Source organism: Petaurus breviceps, unplaced genomic scaffold (genome assembly GCF_028583685.1).
Source record: "Petaurus breviceps papuanus isolate PSGF00001 unplaced genomic scaffold, PetGlider_PUasm1.0 37, whole genome shotgun sequence".
NCBI classification, from domain to species: Eukaryota; Metazoa; Chordata; class Mammalia; order Diprotodontia; family Petauridae; genus Petaurus; species Petaurus breviceps.
In genome coordinates this window covers 78,736,299-78,755,960 of record NW_027186296.1, presented here as the reverse complement: position 1 = coordinate 78,755,960, position 19,662 = coordinate 78,736,299, and the positions used below count along the sequence as shown (strand labels likewise).

At 46.5% G+C, this 19,662-nt stretch overlaps 1 protein-coding gene across 2 annotated transcripts in view; it reads right to left on the bottom strand.

Annotated features, from left to right (window-relative positions):
- Positions 1-2,253: 2,253 nt before the first annotated feature.
- The window catches only part of NEURL1 (neuralized E3 ubiquitin protein ligase 1), a 102,565-nt gene continuing 85,156 nt past the window's right edge, over positions 2,254-19,662 (bottom strand). For both annotated transcript variants that reach the window (XM_069098875.1, XM_069098876.1), the window contains exons 4-6: positions 9,648-10,337; positions 6,008-6,154; positions 2,254-5,406 (exon numbers count right to left, since the gene is read on the bottom strand). In XM_069098875.1, coding sequence (XP_068954976.1) covers positions 5,150-5,406; positions 6,008-6,154; positions 9,648-10,337 — 1,094 coding nt within the window. In that variant the 3' untranslated portion in view covers positions 2,254-5,149. The remainder of the gene's footprint in view (positions 5,407-6,007; positions 6,155-9,647; positions 10,338-19,662) is intronic.

Below are 19,662 nucleotides of genomic sequence, written 5' to 3'. Positions count from 1 at the left end.
AACCAGTGCTATTTCTAATTAAAAAGTGGTGGCCTTAGAAACCTGGATGCTGCCCTCCTGGGTGCCTGATGCTTTGTCCCAGAAGATTGTCTGGCCAAAGAGAGCAGCCCTTGGGGCATCAGAGCAGTGCCTCTGCCCCCTACTATCTCAGGGGCCTCTCTGTCCTATAGGCCAAGGATCACAAGCCTTCCAGAGACTAAGCCCTCGGAAGGATGGCTGAGTGGCCTGGGATAACTAAAGTGGATCAGGTGCCCTGCTGGTCAGTCAAAAAGGATGGTCTTGATAAACTTAACAGGACCTTCTAACTGAAGCCAGATCATCTCCTAGAGAAGGCTTGCTATTTCTCTCATTGGCCTCTAGGTGGTACCATCTCACCTCACAAACATACCCAATAGCCAAGATTTCAGAAACCACCCTGTCCATTTGCTGGTTGAAAAAAAAAAAACCATTCTTGAGCATGTGTCCAGCTTCTCAGTGACCCCAACCCAGCTGAGCCTCTTCCAAGACCACTCGAACAGCTACAAAACACGAGCTGCCCCTCCCTCCAATTCAACAAATAACCAAAACTCACCTGGAAATCCTGAGCCCTTGAGCCAAATCCTCCAGGAATCTGTCCCTCAATGGCCACTTTTGGGGGGCAGTCTTGTCCCCCGCCCCAGTACCCACCACACACACACACACCAGGAGCTGGTCATTTCTCCTGAGCGTCCTCGGGTCAGAAATGGCAGTTTATCTTTCTGCCATCTTATCTCAGATTCTTCCACAGCATTTCTCAGAACTGAGGCAGAGGAGGTCAGTAAATACTTGTAAAGCAGATTGTGGACACGTGGCTACTCCCTTCCCCACCTTTCTCCCATCCCACTCAGGGATGTTAATATGATACATGATGCCAACAACAAACATTTAGACAGCACCCATTTGCTATGTATCTGGCATGCTGCTAAGTGCTTTACAACTACTATCTCAAGATAAAGCTGCCTTCCCAGTTTTGGACACTCCTTCTCTGACACCATCTCTGTCTCATCTCCCACAATCCTGCTATTCCACAGTCATCCTTATTTGGTACATGGCAAATCAGGTACCCTCTTGTACCTCTTCTTCCCCATCCGCAAAAAGCCATGACATCATCAGGGTCCCGCTTTCCCTTCTCCAAGTATGATGCTCGTCCCCACACCCAAGAGTCTTCTCAGAATAGGCAAGCATACATACAAACACACATGTAGAACGTACATTCCTTGAGGAGATGAAGTTTTGTGTTGTTTTTGTTTTTGGAGGAGGGAAGGCAAGGCAATTGGGGTTAAGTGACTTGCCAAAGGTCACACAGCTAGTAAGCCTCAAGTGTCAGAGGCTGAATTTGCACTCAGGTCTTCCTGCCTCCAGGGCCAGAGGTGTATTCACAGAGCCACCTAGCTGCCCCTTTTGTTTGCTTTTTGTTTTGTTTTTGAAGGGAACTTTTAAATTTTAGTCTTTCTCTGTGCCTGGCACATTGTGAGTAGGGGTTCTGTGAAGGTAGTGTCCAAATCTATGAATTCCTCTGGATAAGGAACTCCTGGCATTGAAAAATCCCTCCACTAATGTGGCTAGGCAACTCCCCTCTTTTTCAGAGAGTTAAAGAGTTGCCTCGGGACACTAAGAGTTTAAGTGACTTGCCTGAGATCACAGAGGCAAGACTTGAACCCAGGTCTTTCTACCCTCTATCGCCCCTAATAGCTAGCTAGCATGCATACAGTACCTTAAGGTTCATAAAGAACTTTTACATATGTTATCTCACTTGATCCTTATAACAATCCTATGGTGTAGATACTATTATCACCATCTTATGGATGAGGAAACTGAGGCTAAAATGTTAAGTGATTTGTGTAGGGTCATACAGCTGGTATAGTCTGAGGCAAGATTTGAACTCAGGTGTTCTTGACTCCAAGTCCCACACTTTGTCCACTATCCAGGGGTGGGGAAGCTGCAGCCTCAAGACCACATGTGGCCCTCTAGGTCCTCAAGACAGCAGGCTCCTCACCCCCACTTCTAGCTGCACTACATGGTGGTACATGGTAAAGGCTTAGTAAATGCTTGTTGAACTGGACTTTCTTAATCTAAAGCTTAGCACAGTGCTTGGCACATAATAGGTGCTCAAATGTTTAATGAATTGAATCATTGGATTGGATTCTTTCAGTACCTGGCATGCAGTAATGCTTAATAAATGCTTGTTGAATGATAGCGCTCCCCCACAGTGATGGAACAGCAGGACTGGCCAGCTGAGAGGTTGGAAATCACCTTTATTCACAATCAGGGTGACCCAGAGGACAACTAACAGCACAGCATCAGAAAGAAATGGAATAGAATATGGTAGGCGCCTTATCTTCCTCCTCCCCATTCCTCATTTACTTCCAGCACCCCTGGAGAATATGACCCCAGACCAGAACAGAGTCCCCCTCCCTAAAGATGCTCTAATTTGGAATCTCAAAGGGGTCACCCAAGGGAGTCCTTGCCTCCAGAAGGGCTGCAGAAAGGATTTCCCTCACCACGCCCCCCCCCCCCCATCTCTAATCCTACCAATCAGAATCTTGGAATTAAACTCAATCTAACTTCAGAACTGGAAGGAATTTTAGAAACCATCTAGTACAACCCTCATGATTTAGAAAAAATTACATACACAGAGAAAAAATGGTTTGCTTAGGCTCACACAGGGAGTTAGTGCCAGAGAATGGTCCAGGGCTCATTGCACAGAAAGGTGGCGCTTCCCCTTGTGCTCTCCCTGCGCTCAACAGCAGGGGCTGATCGTGATTGGATATGGGAAGACAGGGTAGCAGCAAAGGGACAAACAAAAGCAGCTGCTAACCCTAAAGGGTGGGAAAGACTCACCCCAGTGAAACTAGAGAAGACCCAGCACTACCCTCTACCTCCATGCCCCCTACTATCCCTGAGATCCTGAAGTCAGTGTTAGGGATGGACTTTGGGTGAGATGATTGCGGCTGGAGACACCACTTTCCCCAGGCCCCTTGGCAATGCATCCCAAATCACAGACATTCTCCCAAAAGAGAGCTCTGAATCTCTAACCCTGGGAGGAAAAACAGGCTGGGCAGATACAAAAGCCTTTAAGCATCTCCACTTCCTCTGCACTGGAAGCCTATTTCATTTCGGTCTAGGACTCTTCTTTGGCCTTCCACTGGGTCCTACTCCTACCTCAGATTAGAGGTCAACAAACAAAGCTTTCCCAAACAAACCTTCCTTTCTCTGCCTCTGGGTTCTCAGCTACCAGTCTCAGAATCATAAAGAACTTGAAAAGACCTCAGAAATCATTTTGTCCACACCTCTCATTTTACAGATGAGGAAACTGAAACCCAGAGAGGCTATGTAATCAAGGCTGAAGTTAGTAGCAGAACTGAGGCTTGAACTCAGGTCCTTTGGCTCAAAATCCAGCACCAAACTGCTTCCTGGGGCTCTAGAACACCGGAAAGCCCCTCTGAGAAATGGGAGGGAATTGTTTCGGCTTTCAATCCTCCTTTCCTGGAGGCTAAGGAAACATTTGGCTGGGTTTTGATGGGAGAGAGGCTGACTAAGCCTGAGTGGGTTGAGCCCCAGAGGGGAGAGTCTGGGATGAAGCTGTCTTTGTCACCCAACTGCCTTCTTCCTGGCATATGTCAGTAAGCACCTAAAGCTGGTCCTCCAGGTCATGAGGCAGGGAAGGGGTTGAGGAACAGCAACTCCACCTAGTGGAAATCAATAAATTAATTAAAAATAAATAAGGCAAGAGAAGGGGTTACAGGCCAGGGAGGGGGTATGGCCAAAGTTGGAAGTGACCGCTGGGCAGGAAGGGCCTATGTGGGGGAGAGTCTGAGTCACAAAGACTCCCCTCTGCCTCCCTGGCACTGAGATGATGGGAGATAGATGCCTGAGGGAGTGGGGGGGGGGAGCTAGGGAGAAACATCCCCTAACCCCTGCCCCTGGCTGGGGGGCAGGGATGATGGCAGGGTGAGATGATTTATGTCTTAGGAGGCCAATTGCAAAGCAAGACCTCTCCCCATGGTCCCAGGGACCTGGGAAAAGTCAGGAGTCACTGAAACCCACTTCTCAAAAGTCAAAAGGAGGTGGTACCCAATCGAGGTGGTTCCCTCTATAGTCATTCCTCACTGTAGTCAATTCACAATTCCACACATGCCTGAGATGTGAGTTTCATCAGAAAGGAAGAGGCAGGGAAAGTTCAGGAGGCAGATATCCTTTCTTCCTGTAAGTCATAGGGTCAGAAATCTAAAGCTGGAAGGAGCCCCGAAGGCCAACTCTCTCATTTTAAAAATGAGTAAACTGAGACCAAAAAAAAAAAGGTTAAGTAACATGCCCCAGGTCATACAACTAGGGAGTGTGAGGGAGGATTTGAACTCAGGTCTTCCTGACTCCACCCTCAGCGCTCTATCCCACCCAGTTGCCCTCTAGCTGATGGTGAAACTGAGGAAAATGGACAGGGAAGCTCCTTTCCAAAGAGCTCCACATCCTTCAGTCAAACACTGATGTTCTGTGAGAGGGAAGAGAGAGACAGAATGAGAGACAGAGAGAAGAGAGGAAGGGAAAGAAAAGATGGCAAGAAAGAGAAGAGGCCAGTGCAGAGATAAGAGAGGAAAGAAAATCTGAGAGAAAAGAGGAGAGGCTTTTTTTTAAGGGTCAGACTGATCAGGTGCACTCTGAGGGGGTGGGAGGAGGAGCTGGGTCCCATTACACTCCTCCCCAGAGTCCTGGTCGGACATGGCTTGTGAGGGTGGGTGCAAGGAGAGATATTCCTGGTTTCTCCAAACCCTGGATTTGCCCTGCCCCTCCTCTTCTCTAGCAATCACCAGACAGGGGCCCAGGCTTTTGCTGAGTCAGGGCATCCCCAGATGAATTAAGGTCCAAAGCACAAGTCTGTCTTCTTGTGCATTCCAGAGATAGTAGCCAATGAGGTCACATGGAGGGGCTACCCTTCTACCCCATATGCCCTAAAGCCCCTGGGGAATCTTTGCTTTGCTTTTTTAATGAAGGAAAGGAAAACAATTTTCCAAAAAAGAGAGAGAAAGGGGTCCTTGTTTGCTAGCCCTCTGCTGGGGGTGGAGTCGATCTCCTGATGGCTAGAGTCCCACCTTGGGTGGGGTGGGGGTGGGGAGCAGCGGGGGCAGCACCAGGCCTAGGTGCTTCGGTAGGTTTTAATGATGTCCTTGATGACTCGTCGGCAGATGGGGCAGCAAGCGTGGACAGTCTTCTTCAGGCGGAGGCCACAGGAGTAACACAGGCACATGTGACCGCAGGTGTAGATGACCGTGTCCACTGTGTTCTCATAACAGATGGTGCACTCATCACTCCACGGCCCTGCCCCTGGCCCTGGTCCGGGGCCTGGTGACAGAGGTGACTCAGGCAGGCTTACAGGTGAGTTGGGGGCTGTGCCTGGTGGGGAGGTGGGAGGCAAAGGGAGGCAACTGTAAGAGGAAGGGGTTGTGGGAGGGGTCTGGACAATCTTAGCTAACTCCACTCACTGATTGAGCTACTGTGGGCCCTTGGGAGGGATAGATACCAAGCCTTTCTAGGCCTCAGTTTATCTCTCTGTGAAATAAGAGGGAATAATAAACAGGGTGTCTGAGAAGTTTTCACCAACAGATGATCTGTTGCTGACAAAGGTCTGAAGGCAATGCTGAATAAATGTCATGACATAGGATTCCTCAGGGTGTGGAATCAGAAGGAAACTTGGAAATCAGCCAGCCAAGACCCTCATCTTACAGATGGAGAAATGGAGGCCTATAGAGGTTAGGTAACCTTGTCCAAGGTCACAGAGTCAATATTTGAACCCAGGCCCCAGATACCCAATTCAGTGTTCTTTACAACATGGTGGTTTCCCAAAGGATAGTCCAGATTAAGGACAGGGGAGATATAGAGTATCTTTGGGTCTATTTCAATAGGCCCCCCTTTTTCTCTGTTCTGGAAGGTGCTATATGGAGAAAGTAATAGGGATGACTGATGAGTAGGGCATGAAGAAGAAGGTCATACTCACCACTGAGAGAACTGCCGGGGGGTCCAGAACTGCATGCACTCAGCAGAGGGTCAGAGAGCCGGCTGCACAGACCAGTAGGAGAAGTGGGTGAAGATGCCGGGGAGCTCGGGAGAGATGGGACACCTCGCTCAGCCAGGATGGTAGAGCCTACAAGATAGAGGGAGGGAAAGAAGAAGAGAGGGCCAAATGTGGTCACCTCCTCAGCCACCATCCCCACCTGCTGGAGATGATTATGACTGATGAAGAAAGAAATAGGAGCCTGGGTCCCTCCTGAGTGGGGTTTTCAGACCATCCTTCACATAATGCTGGAAATAACTGTTCTAAAGCATCTCTATTGTCTACATCATTCCCTGGCTCAGAAACTTTCCATGGTTCCCAAATGCTTAGATGACGAAGTCTAAACATCTCAGCCCACAGCATAGATTTCCCTTTATATAATCGTGTTCCTGGGGAATTGGGAATAAAAGCAATCTTTGTAAATCGAACCCCGTTTCCTGAATGGTGGGTGGCTACCTCCCAATTGAGATCTGTCTCTATCCTTGGTGGCTTTTCAGTGGGTAGGATGTCTTCATTCTTGCCTGGTATCCGTGGCTGCTAATTAAGGATCTGTAAACAGATGCTTCTTTGCAAAAAAGAAGGCAGCCTGCATTCTTCTATAGTGTGAACAGCTACCTGCAGTGGGACTCCTGGCATGTCTGGGTGATGCACTTTCTCTGCTGGGTCCTGAGGGCAGCAGCCCCTGTATATCTCTTGCCACAGAATTCCTGGGCTAAGTCACACAGCCTTGGAGCCCAGCACTACCCACCTTAAGCCAGCTCTCCTCCGAAATTGAAAAGAAACCCTCCCTTCTCTTTCCCCATCCCCCACCCCCACTTTTGCCCCCTAGGCAGGCTCTCACTCCTTAGAACAGTGACAGGGACCCCTAGGAAGTACTATTAATAGCCAGAAAAGATATCTTGCAGTAACAATATCCTTCCCCAAAGGCCCAATAAGTGTCTCAGCACGACTAGCTCATTTATTTTGACAACCTCCCTGAGAGGTAGATAGTTAGGATGTTTGAAGGGAGAGGAAGAAATATTTTGGCCCAGAAAAGTTGAGTGACTTGTCTGCGACCACACAGCAAGGACCCCTTTCTAGTCGATGGAAACATTACAAAACCACACCAGGGCCATGCTGATTTGAGGAGGGGTTTCTTCAACACCCTGGAAAATCAAGGATTGTGAGTGCTGGGAAACATGATCGTGGAGCCTGTGCCTTCCCTCACTGTGCCACGTGCCTCCATCCTTCCTGCCGTGCAGATCTCTTTTTCATAAGAGTCCCTGGTAGGGAACTGGGGGCAGAAAAGTGGGCTGATTTCTTACTGGCCCAACCTGATTCCATTTCATCTCAATTTGTTTTTGTCTCCTCCCATCCAAATTTCTTTCTCAAGATCCTCTTGGCCAGTTCTAATGTGCACAGCTGCTGCTTTTAACCAATCCAAAGGGGTGCCTGCACTATCCCCTTTATCCCTCTCTCTACACAGAGAACAAAGGGCAGAAGAGGCCCACCTCATACCTGGACCAGGATCAGGCCCTACAGCCGCCAGCCCAGGAATGAGGAACAGGGCACCTTCAATTCCGTTCTATGATTGGGTAGTCACAGCATGCATTACTGCCCCTGCCATTTTGTACCCATGGAGAAACTGAGGCACCCTTAATAATCTGATTGCAGAGGCTTCCCCCCTCCTCCAAGAAAACAATTCCAAGACCGGAACTACATAGTGAGGGGAGGGGAGGAGGGAGCCCCTTTTCTATCTAAAATTCATCCCAGTTTCTAAGCCACCTCTGTTCTTCTCTGTCCTGAAAGTCTCACCATGTGAAACACTAAAGGTTAAACAACAAAGGCAGACCCCTGTGAACAGGCTCCATGTTCTATATTATAGATCTGTAAGGGCAGGGACCATGTCTTACCTAAATTTTGTATCTCCCCAGCATTTCACATTGAACTGTATCCAGCATATAACTTAGTAAATGCTGGTTGGAGAATGGAAACCAGAGTTAAGACTTCTTGGCAGTGGTTTGGCAAAAATCCTACACAGAGGTGGGTGGCTGGATGAGATGAGCTCCCTTGGTGCCCCAGCCTTCCCCTCCTTCCCTCATCCCCCAACTCAGTGTGTGTGTGTGTGTGTGTATGTGTGTGTGTGTGACAACACACACATTTGCTGATTGGACTTGATGGCATATGCTTCGAGGTTCAGCCTCAACCTCTCATCTGGGAAGCCTTCCCTGACTGCTAGAGGCCACCTTGATCCCCTCCTCTGACCCTTACTACCTGTCACCACGCTCAGGCTGGTACTGACACCCACAATGATTAGTGGGAGTCCTGTCCCTTGACCAGACCATGAACTCCCCAAGACAAGGCCTGGGCCCACTATTCTTGCCTTTCCTTCAGGAAGGCCAGGCCCAGAGCAGAGTAAGCCCAGAAAAGATGCTCAGGAAAGCTTTCTTTCTTCAAGGAAAAAAAAATTTGAGACAAAAATATGACCTCCCTCTGCTTTAATCTTATGAGTTCAATTCATTAAGCATTATATTCAGTGCCTACCATATTCACCAGGCACTGGGCCTAGCTGCTGGGGCACACAGACAAAAAAATAAACACTGTGCTCTCAGAGAGTTCACATTCATCCTAATCTTTCCAAGGTGAAAAGTTCTCATCTTTTTTTTTTTCTTGAATTCATCTAACTACCTCTCACAAGCATATATTACTCACACTCACACACAGAATTACACACCCCTAATCGTACACACACTCCCATGCATTCTTAGAAAACATTTCCAGAAGACTCAGACTGGGTGGTCCACTTTCTCATACACACATAAACCCAGCCACACATACTTGTGTGCATACACACACAGTCAAAGCTATCTGGGAGGCAGTGGGGGACAGTGGAAATAGCCCTGGACAGAGACTGCCACTGACTGACTGGGTGACCTTGGATGAGTTAACCTTTCAAGGCTTCTCTTTTCCTCATATGCAAAATCTGGAAGTTGGCCTATGTCATCATGATGGTCCCTCCCTGCTCTGACAGTCCACAAACAAATAACTTCCCTTTTTATAGACTTCAAAGGTTTAGAAAGTGCTTTTCTTCACAACAACCTTGTGCAGGATGAAGTACAAAGACTGTTATTCCTGTTTTCCCAGAGGAAGAAAGTCAGGCTCAGGAAGGCTGAGTCACTGAGGCCTGTGGTCATATTGGTCACTTAGGTATCAGAACCAGGATTTGAACACAGGTCTTCCAGGCTCAGGACTAGCACTCTTTCTGCTATGTCATATTTTTGACCAAAAAAAAAAATAAAAAACAAGGCATAGAAGAGGAGGTAGGTGGGAGTCAGGCATCCAAGACAAGCTATTATCTCTTTCTAACTTTCCCATAGCCGACAGACACCTGTCATCACTCTAAAGGTATGGGTTTACAAGACCAGCATTTAGGAGGCTGTTTGTTTCCTATTCCTGTAACTCAGGGCAGCTGCTGACGGGTGTTTGTGGCAGGTCTGCCCTACGGCCTCATGGTCCAGATGGCCAGTCTTCCCCAAAGCACAGTAAAGTAAGTTGCAGATTATTTGCAAACAGGAAAATCTTTTGGGAAAAGGGTGAGACCTACCAAGGACGCGGATCTGTGTGATGGCCCCATGCAGGTTGAAGAGCATCCAGAGGGGCTGGGAAACGTCTACACAGAGCTGCATGCCAGCGGCTGCCCCATTGTGACTCAGGTGCAGCTCCCCATCAGCAGTCACCATAAAGCCCAGGATGTCACCACTGTGGAGGGGCCCCGGGACTCGGCACACGGCCCAGAACTCCTTCCTGTCCACCAAGGCCTCTGGGTTATAGGGGAGGTCACTGGGACGCAGCGTCCCAGGATCACAGGTTGTGACACCGTAGGACAGGGTTCCAGGGCGGGAGGCGTTGGATTTGTTGACCTTGACGAAGATGGTCTCGCCTACATGCAGCGGCCGGCTGGTGAAGACCAGAGTCCGCTCCTCCCGGGCGTGCTCCAGCCGGGCCACGGTCTGCTCATCCAGGATCTTGATGTGAGCGCCGCGCAGCTGGTGGAAGCGAAGGTCGCTCTCTAGCTGTGGGGGCAACAAGTGGCAGTTCTGAGAGTTGAGGGAGTTCTGCGGGATGGAGCAGGCCGACGCCGCCACGGCCGCCGCCTGGAAGCCCCCGTCCTGCATGTTGAGGTCGCAGAGGCTGACGGAGAGGCGCGTGTCCTCAGGGTCTCTCCGAAGGGAGGGCCTTCGGATGGCAGTAAATGAACGGGGACGGAGGCAGTCTGGGGGGACGATCTCACTCTCTTTAGGTAGCCAGGGAGGGAAAGGAGAAAAGAGAAGAGACAAATCAGACAAGCATCATAGCTGCTCTGGAAGGGCAGGGCCCAAAGCGGCATGTTAGGGTTCCCTCCTGGCCAGCTGCGGAGGGCTGGAGAAAGCTGAACCAATGGGCCAGGACCATGGAGCCAGGGATGGGCTCAGAGGTGCAGGCCCTAGCTCTGGGCCTAGAAAGATGGAAGCAAGAGGCTTTCGAGCCAGGAAGCTGCCACTTCTCCCAGTAACAAACACGTGAGCTAAGTGAAGATAGGCATTGTTTTCACAGTGAGGAAGAACGGCCCCGTTGGGAGACCCGGGATCGGTTCCGGCCTCAGATACTCGGCACCCATACAAAAATAACTGGCCGTGTAACCTTGAGCAAGTTACTTAACCCCAATTGCTTTAAAAAAAAAAAAACTTTCGGGATAGGCATTGTTTTTTCTCCAGAGCCAGTGTCTTGGGCCCTGACTAAGGTGACTTTAGAACTCATCCCATAACTACATATCCCATGCCTTAATTTTCCCCCTGTGGATCATTGTTCATTCATTCAGTCATGTCCAACTCTGTCCCCTGGACCACAGGATGTCAGGCCCTTCTATCCTCCACTATCTTCCAAGTCTCCTTCCAATGAGCAGTCTCAATTAATTTCTCCCTGTGAATAGTGGTGAGCATTTGTTTCCAAGGTAAAATCTTTTTTTGCAGATTTCCAGGAAACTAAACACTAGGGAGGGGAGAGAAGGTGGGTGACCCCAGTTTTATGTCTGAAAGCCCAGGATTCCAGCCCCAGAAGTGCAACAGGACAAAAGATGAGTCTGAATTCATTGCTCACATCTATTCTATCTTCAGCCCTCACCAACCATCTCCCAATGTCTCTTTGCTGAAGTGGGCAGGCCACCATGCTGTCTGAGGGGGCAGAATATGGAAAGAAAGTAGTCTGGCCCTCTCTCTCCTGAGCCTGCTGCCTCTTAGGTGAAATTCCTCGAGTGGTTCTCAATGACATCACTCATTTATTTCCCTGCAGTCTACCAAGAAGGGACTGGGGGGGATGGGAGAAGAGAGTCAACCGGAAAACTCGATCATTCTGGGGAATTGACTTGGTGACAGAACAGTAAGTACTCAAAGAGACTGTGGGGCTCCAAATCTCATTCAACTGAAGGCAGAGCTTTGGCTGTATTTCTGATGCCTTCCTGCAGACAATCTCATCTCTTGGGAAGGAGAGAAAGCTAGGAGTGAAATTTTAGTTCTAGTTTTAATTCTATCCCACAAAGAAAAGGAAGTGAAAATGTGGGGAAATGGCAGTCATGTCATCCTGAAATCAAAGAGAGCCAATGAGTGAGCTGCAGGCCTGATCAGATCTGCGCTCTAGATGTTAGGAGAAAAGGCAGGTGGGATCTGTGGCCTGATCCTCTAAAAGGAAAGTCTACTCCAGAAGGCCATTTGGGTCTGAAAAAATAAAATTCTCACCATGCAACTGCATAGGCTTCTGATCAGAAAAAATGGTTTGAAGCATATTTTAAAAACGATGTTATGGCATAGGGAACTCTTTGTTCAGTTCAAATTAAAAATATATGTACATGGGGCAGGTAGTGGTGCAGTGAACAGAGCACAGGCCCTAGAGTCAGGAGGAGCTGAGTTCAAATCCAGCCTCAGACACTTAACACTTACTAGCTGTGTGACCTTGGGCAAGTCACTTAACCCCAATTGCTCTGCCTCCCCCCTCCAAAAAGCAAAAAAAAAAAAAAGATATGTACAAAAGCACTTAGCCCAGGGTCTGCCACATTTAAAAAAAAAAATTAAGTGTTTACTGACTGACTGATTTGACTGACAAAAGAAAAAGGCTGAGGATAATAATGAAGGATAACTATAAAAGACTGTCATGGTCTTACAGGTATATTGTTAGGAAAGCTACCACCAAAAATGAACTAAGTGGCCAGGGAGCTTTAGGAACTGTTCCCCCCCCCATTGCCCCACTACCACCATCACCATGTGAAGTGTACATAAAGAACTTTGTGGGTACATTGGGGGCATGAATATAACCTTTTTTTGAGGAAAGGGATCAGTTTTTAATCTTTGTATACCCCAAACCTACGATGTTCAGTGACTTAAAAATTCACATAGGGAAGATGGTGTAATGTTTACAGCATCAGCTATTATGTTTTATCTTCTCTTCCACGACTGATTCTTGGACTGAAAAGGTTACAACTAACATGGTTGAAAGGGAATTCAAGTACAAGATGATGAATGAGATAGTAAGAAAGGACCGACAAGTCTTAAAGTAGGTCCCGTCACTATGTCCAGGATACTGAAAGAACTCAGTCACTCAGAACTGATCACTGAATCACTGCTGAATATCTTTTAAAAACTGTAGAAATCAGGAGGTGTGCCAGAGTGATAAAGACAGGCAAGTGTCCTCATTTGTAAAAGGAGGAAAAGGGAAATGGGAAAAATATAGATCTGGGAACTTGGACAGCCAATTCTAGGGTATATTATTAAATGTATGGCTTGTGAGTATTTAGAAACGGAAGGGGAGATCACTAAGCTTGGCTTTGCAAACAAACGACCAGTTTTGCCAGACTAAACTCATTTTTTGTTGGCAGGGTTAAGAGACAAGCAGATCAGGGGAATGCTGTGGTCATACCTGAATTTCATGACATCCATCTGCACAATAAATGGAGAGAGGTGGGCTAGATGGTAACACAAGCCATGAAGATTTGTAACTGACTGAATGAAAGGGCTCATGGAACACTAATGAATGGACTGGTAAAGCTGAGAGAGGGTCCCTAGTGGAGAGCTACCAGAGCCTGTCCTCAGTTCTGTTCTGGTTAAGATTTCTCATCAATGATTTGGGTAAAGATACAGAAGTGGATAAACAGGCAGATGTGGACAAGGTGAGGGAAGGAGAGAGAAGGGGAAAGAAAGAGAGCAAGTCACCTTTCTTTTCTAAACAGCTTCCTCATCTATAAAATGAGTGTCCTAGCATAGTTGGTTGGTCTCTAAGGTCTAGGCTTCACATTGGATTATCTATGAATGATTCTTAAACCCTTCCCTCTAGACCCTCTAAGTTGAGCCCCAAGGCAGCTTTCCAGGGGTAAGGAGGCCTAGATAACAGAAGAAATATAAACTTGGACTCTCTGGAGACAAATGTGTCTGTCCTCTCCCCCTCCCTACCCCCTTCCCACCAAGGTCACTGAGCAGCTGCAGAAGAGCAGCCCTCCCCAAAATAGCCCATCCCAAGCATAATCCCAGCTTCCCCAGGGGCTAAAATAGAAGGAAACTTGAGATGGGGTCACTAGTTGGCGTGGCCATGCAGGGAAGGGATTGCAAAGGGTCACCTCTCAGTCCAATGCAGTCCCTCTCCTGCCTACTGCCAAAGCTGTGGGAAAATGTCAGAGAGGATGCCAGGGAGCTTATTTCTCTGGCCTCAGTGGGGGTGGAGATGGGGATGGAGATTCTGAGGATAAAATCCCTTCTTCCAGGTAGCATGACTACCCAGCAACAGCTGCTATTTTCCCATAGGATTTAATTTACAGATTTGACAATAACAACAACTAAGTCTCAGAGAAAATAAGGCACCTGCCCAAGGTCACATAGCAAGTAAATAACAGATTCAGTAGTACTGAACCCAAGTCTTCTGCTCTGAATCCACTGTCCTTCCCAGTCTACCATCCTGGCTTTCCTGGCTTGTCTTGGTTTACTTGGTGGAACCCCCATGACAGGCCAAATGGGGCCTGTTACATGTGTTTCTTTACCTGGGAATAAAGCCTTTGAGAGCAAAATGAAAGCCTGGGGATTTTCTTAGCAACTAAGCAATCGGTCAGGTTTGTACTGAGTCACCCTATGGATTCCATCCTAAGAGAAAGGGAAGACCTCACTCACCCTCAGGACACTCCCAGTCTGGTTGGGGACATAAAGACGAAGATCTCATAGTAAATAACAGAGCCAACAGTTATATGAATACTCTTGGAGTCCAAATCCAGTGCCCTTTTCATTCACTGGAGCATCTTCTTCTTCTGCCTGACACATGTGGGCTGGTGAGACCCCTAAGTACCCTTTCTGTGGTGGTTAATAACAACAATAAAGTAATAATAACATTGACTCTTTAAGGTTAAGCACTTTTTAACAAAGTGCTTTGTTATCTCATCTGACCTTCCCAAGGCCTCTGGAACATGAGTGCTATTAGCCATCCCATTTCACAGAGGAGTAAAATGGGACCCAGAAAGGTTAAATAACTTGACATGGATCACTGGGCTAATAAGTATCTATGGTGAGATCTGAACTCAGATCTCCATGACTCTTAAGTTCATCATTCTGCTTACTGCACCACCTGGCTGCCCCTACATAGATAGAGGCCAGATTGTACAAGGAGGATAGAGGGTTATGGAAAGGGTTTCTATGAAGACATGCTTACCCTCTGACTAAGAACCTTGTTTGTTTGGATTCTCACATCCGGGAGCCAGTGCTCGACCAATTATTAACTAGGGGTTAGCCTATAATAGCTGGCGGTCTGGGTGTCTCCTGGCATGGCGAGCGTCATTCTCCACCAGGCCATTTATTATCCATAAACATCCACCCCAGGCCCAAGCATCTGGCATTGCAGGAAGAAAGCAAGGGCTCCTTATCCTGAATCCACTCCTTTCTGGCCTTTCCCTGTATGCTCTCCCCAATAAATAAACAAAGACTTGGGGTCACTCTTGAAAAGGTCACTTGGTTGGTATTGGGGAAGGAAGGGTGTTAGGTGTGTTGAAGCTCTGGAGGGAGGAGGGGTTAGAGAGAGAATCATTAGAGGTGTTAAATTTTTGAAGATTTTTCAATTGTGGAATCTTAACATTCATTATCATAGAACCTTTGAATCTTAAGAGTTGAAGAGATGTCTGGAAGAGAGACTGTAGAGGACAGCTAGCTAATCCAACCATTCTCCCAATACATGAATGCCCTCTACAATGCCCTGAACAGGTGAGCTTTGGTTTAAGAGTGCTATAGCTCTGTTATTTTCTAGTTTGTTTTTGTTCTTAAATTTTAAGGGAGTTCTTTTCAAGTTAATAATACCAACTCTTTACTCTGTTCAAAGGACTCAAGAAGGGGAAAGAAAGTAGGGAGATGGGGCAGAGGGGATAAGGTATTATGGAAGCAAGATGTAGCTTCTAGAAACAGCAAAGGGTCAACCAGGTCTTGATGTTCCTTCGCTTGGCCATTTGAAAATGCTCCAGTGAATGGAAAGGGGATTTGGACTCTAAGAGTCTTCATTTAAACGTTGGCTCTGTTATATACTATGAGATCTTTGTCTTTATGTTCCCAACCAGATTGGGAGTTTTCTGAGGGTGAGTACAAGATGGAGGAGATGCAGCTAAACATTTCATGTGAAAAAGACTTGGGGGTATGAATGGGACATAAGCTCAGAATGAGGCAAAAGAAGTCACATGGCAACCAGTCAAAGCTAATGTGACTTGAATTAATATTAGTATAGTGTCCAGGTCTAGGGAGGTTATAATCTGTTTGTACCTTGGGAATATCACACCTAGAGAATGGTGACAAGTCCCAGTCACCATATTTTGGGAAGGACAAAGAAAAGCTGGACCAGATCTAGAGCAGGTCCAAGAGACCAATATGGCGGGAGAACTGGAAACCATACCATACAAAAAGATCTGCTGAAGGAGCTAGGTATACTTTAGCCCAGAAAAAAAAAAAACTTAGGTGAAAAATGACAGTGGTTTTCAAACATTTGAAGGGAAAAGGGATTTGACTTGTTCTTCCTTAGGGCCCTTAGAGTAGAAGGGTGGAAGTTACAGGGAGGCAGATTTTAGTTCAATATAAGGAAGATCTTCCTAACATTTGTTTTTTTTTCTTTTATATTTAATTTTTCTTTTTTCTCAATGACATGTAAATAAAACATTTTTAACATTCCTTTTTAAAAATTCTGATTCCCAAATTCTCTCTGTCCCTCCTTCCTCTTTCCCCTTCCTTGAGAAGGCAAGCAATTTAATATAGATTATACATGTGCAGTCATGAAAACATTTCCATATTAGCAATGTTGCAAAAGAAAACACACACTATGGGAGGTGGGATAGGATGGAGAGAAATATAGTCAGTCTTTTACAATATATCCACTATGCAAATGTTTTGCATAGCTACACATGTACAACCTATATTGAATTGCTTATCTTCCCAGGAAGGGTGGGTGACAAGGGAGGAAGGGAATGAATCTGGAATTCAAAGTTTTAAAATCAAATGTTTAGTATATATATATATATATATATATATACTATTATTAATATTATTTTACATGTAACTGGGAAATAAGATATACAGGCACTGGGGCATAGAGATCCACCATGCCCTACTGGAAAGTCAGAGGGGGCATGTGGGAAGATATGGGAGAGAGCAGATTGGAGGAGGGGATATCCTGTGGGACTGCTATTTTGGGGTGGTGGGTAGGGGAAAAATGGAGAGAAAATTTGTACCTCAAAATCTTGCAGAAATGAATGATGTAAACTAGAAGTTAATAAAGCATTTGATAAAGTAAAAAAAAAAAGGAAAACATACACTAAAAAAACCCAAGAATAATAAAGTTAAAAAAAAAAAAGCTTCAATTTGCATTCAGATGCCATCAGTTTTTTGTCTCCGACTCCCCCAGGTGGATAGCATTTTCCCTCCTAACATTTATAGCTCTCCAACAAAGAAACAGGCTGCCTTCTATGGTAGTGAGTTCCCTGTTCTGGGAAGTCTTCAAGTACAAGTTGTCCAATCACTTGTAGAAGAGATTACTGCTTAGCTGAGGTTTGTACTAGCCAACTTGAATCTCTACCTCTTCCCTCTCTTTCACCCTATCTGAACAGTTGCCTGGTCCTCTCAATTCAACCTTTGTCACATCTTTCATAGATGCCCCCTTTTCTCCTCTGACATTGTTACCTGGGCCACACCCTAATCACCTCATACTTGCACGATTACAATAACCTGCCAGTTGGCCTCCCTGCCTCAATTGTCTCCCCATTCCAGGACATCATCCACTTAGCTATTAGACTGACTATATCATTCCCCTATGACCTCTAGGATCAAATATATAATCTTTTGTTTGGTTTTCAAAGTTCTTCCTAATGTGGCCCCCTCCTATCTTTCTAATCTCCTTGCCTCTTATTCCCCCTGCCCCATATTCTGTGGTCCAATAACACTGGCCTCCTTCCTGTTCCTTGCACAAGACTCTCTATCTCTCAACTCCAAACATTGTCATTCACTATCCTCCATATTCCCAGAACACTGTCTGCCTTCATCTCCATCTCCTGGCCTTCCAGGAAGCAGGCAGGTGGCACAATGGTTAGAGAACTGAGCCTGGAGTCAGGAAGACCTGATGTGAAATCCAGCCTCAGACATTTATTAGTTTTGTGACCCTAGGCAAGTCACTTAACCTCAGTTTCCTGAACTGTAAAATGGGTATAGAAATAGCACCTACTTCACATTATTGTGAGGATCAGATGAGGGTCATCTTCCAATAGACCTTCTGGAACAGAAGGCAGCTTTCCATCCAAAGGGAACATTTCTGAGGCTAGACTTAAGACCTTTGGAAAACCATGAGCCAGGATTATCTCTACCCAATATGAATCACCCAATAAAGCCCGTGTTTATTTGCATTGTTGGCTCAGTCTGTCTTCCTGGAGGCAGGAGGCTGTTATTCTTAGAGACTGCAATCCCATGTCCTGGCATAAGTGCAAAGGAAAGTATGTTATTGGCATGATCCCCAACATACTACACGTGACACCAAGAAGCTGAGAAAAACAGGAATCCAGTCTGACATTGCCATGCTTATGGAATAAATGTGGCCGCAGGCTACTGGGGACGGGGCAATCTCTGATCTCACCCACAGTTTGAAATGGAGGTAAAGAGAGGGTGCTCACTTTGGAACAGGCCCCAGTCAGAGGGGAAAGATACTGTTCTCTGTCCCTTATCATATCAGTAGCAGCAACACTGCCACAGTTATTGTGTGTGTGCATACATATATCGTGTGTACATATATGTGCATAGACACATACACACGTGCATACACATGATCGTACATGTGTATAAACATGCCTTGCATTCTGTGCATGTATACACATGCACACACATATGTGCCTGTGTGTGGTGTATGTACGCATGTATACATATACAAATATACACATGTGTGTGGTGCTTTAAGGTTTGCAAAGCACTTTATGAATGAATAAGTTTATTTTATAAAATATAGAAATACATTTCATCATCTGTAAAATGGTAACGATAATAGCACCTACCTTCTGGGGTTGCTGTGAGGAGATAACAGTTATAAAGGACTCTGTACACAGCCTGACACATAGTGAGCGTTATATAAAAGGCAGCTCTTATTGTTATGATAAATATTGTCTCATATTATTCTTACAACAGCCCTGAGAAGTAGGTGACATCCTCTTATCTTACAGATAAGGAAACTGAGGCAGGCAGAGGCATAGTAACTTGCCCATGTTCAGGTGAGCGTCTGAGGCTAGATGTGAACCTAGGTATTCCTGACTCCAGGGCCAGAACTCTCTTCTGAGCTGCCAATCCTTAAGAACTGCCTGGGGACATACTTGGCATATTTCACCCAACCCAGTCTGAGGTGGGGAGATGCTGAGCCCAGGGCTGGGGTGGAAGACGTGACACCCTCTCTGGGTGTCCCTCGGGCTGAGGAGAAAAGGCAGTGTGTCTAGTGGGAAGCGTCCAGTACTCGAGGTCTAGTGTCTGTTGTGTCACAAATTCCCCGTGTGAGTATGAGCAAAGTCACGTCCCAGCTTGGAGCAAACTTCAGTTTCCTCGTTTAAAACCTGAATGGACTGAATTAGGTCCTGGTCTCTGAGGATCATTCCTAGGTCTCAGCTCTATTACCTGTATGAGCTCACATGCACAGCTCCATGCTTTGGGTGTGGTAGTAGAGATGACTATTGCCTGAACAAGGTTCTATGAGGAAGGCAGAAATCTCCCACAAGTAAATACTCTGGTCATCTGAGAGCCATTATCCCAGTGAGGGCCCTGCCTCACAAAGGATCCTGGTATTAATGAGTCTTGGACATTGATCCTAGATAAAATACAGGCCGTGACAGGGGAGCAAGTGATAAAACCGAGAAGTGATTCCCATAAACTCATGAAGGAGTTGGGTAGCTAGACCTAAAATCCACTGGGGAAGACTGAAGATCATATGTGTAACTGGAGAGATAGACAGACAGAGGGAGAAAGAGACTGAGAGAGAGGTAGGGAGAGGAGAAGAGGAGAGAAGAAAGGAGAGGAGAAGAGAAGAGAAGAGAAGAGAAGAGAAGAGAAGAGAAGAGAAGA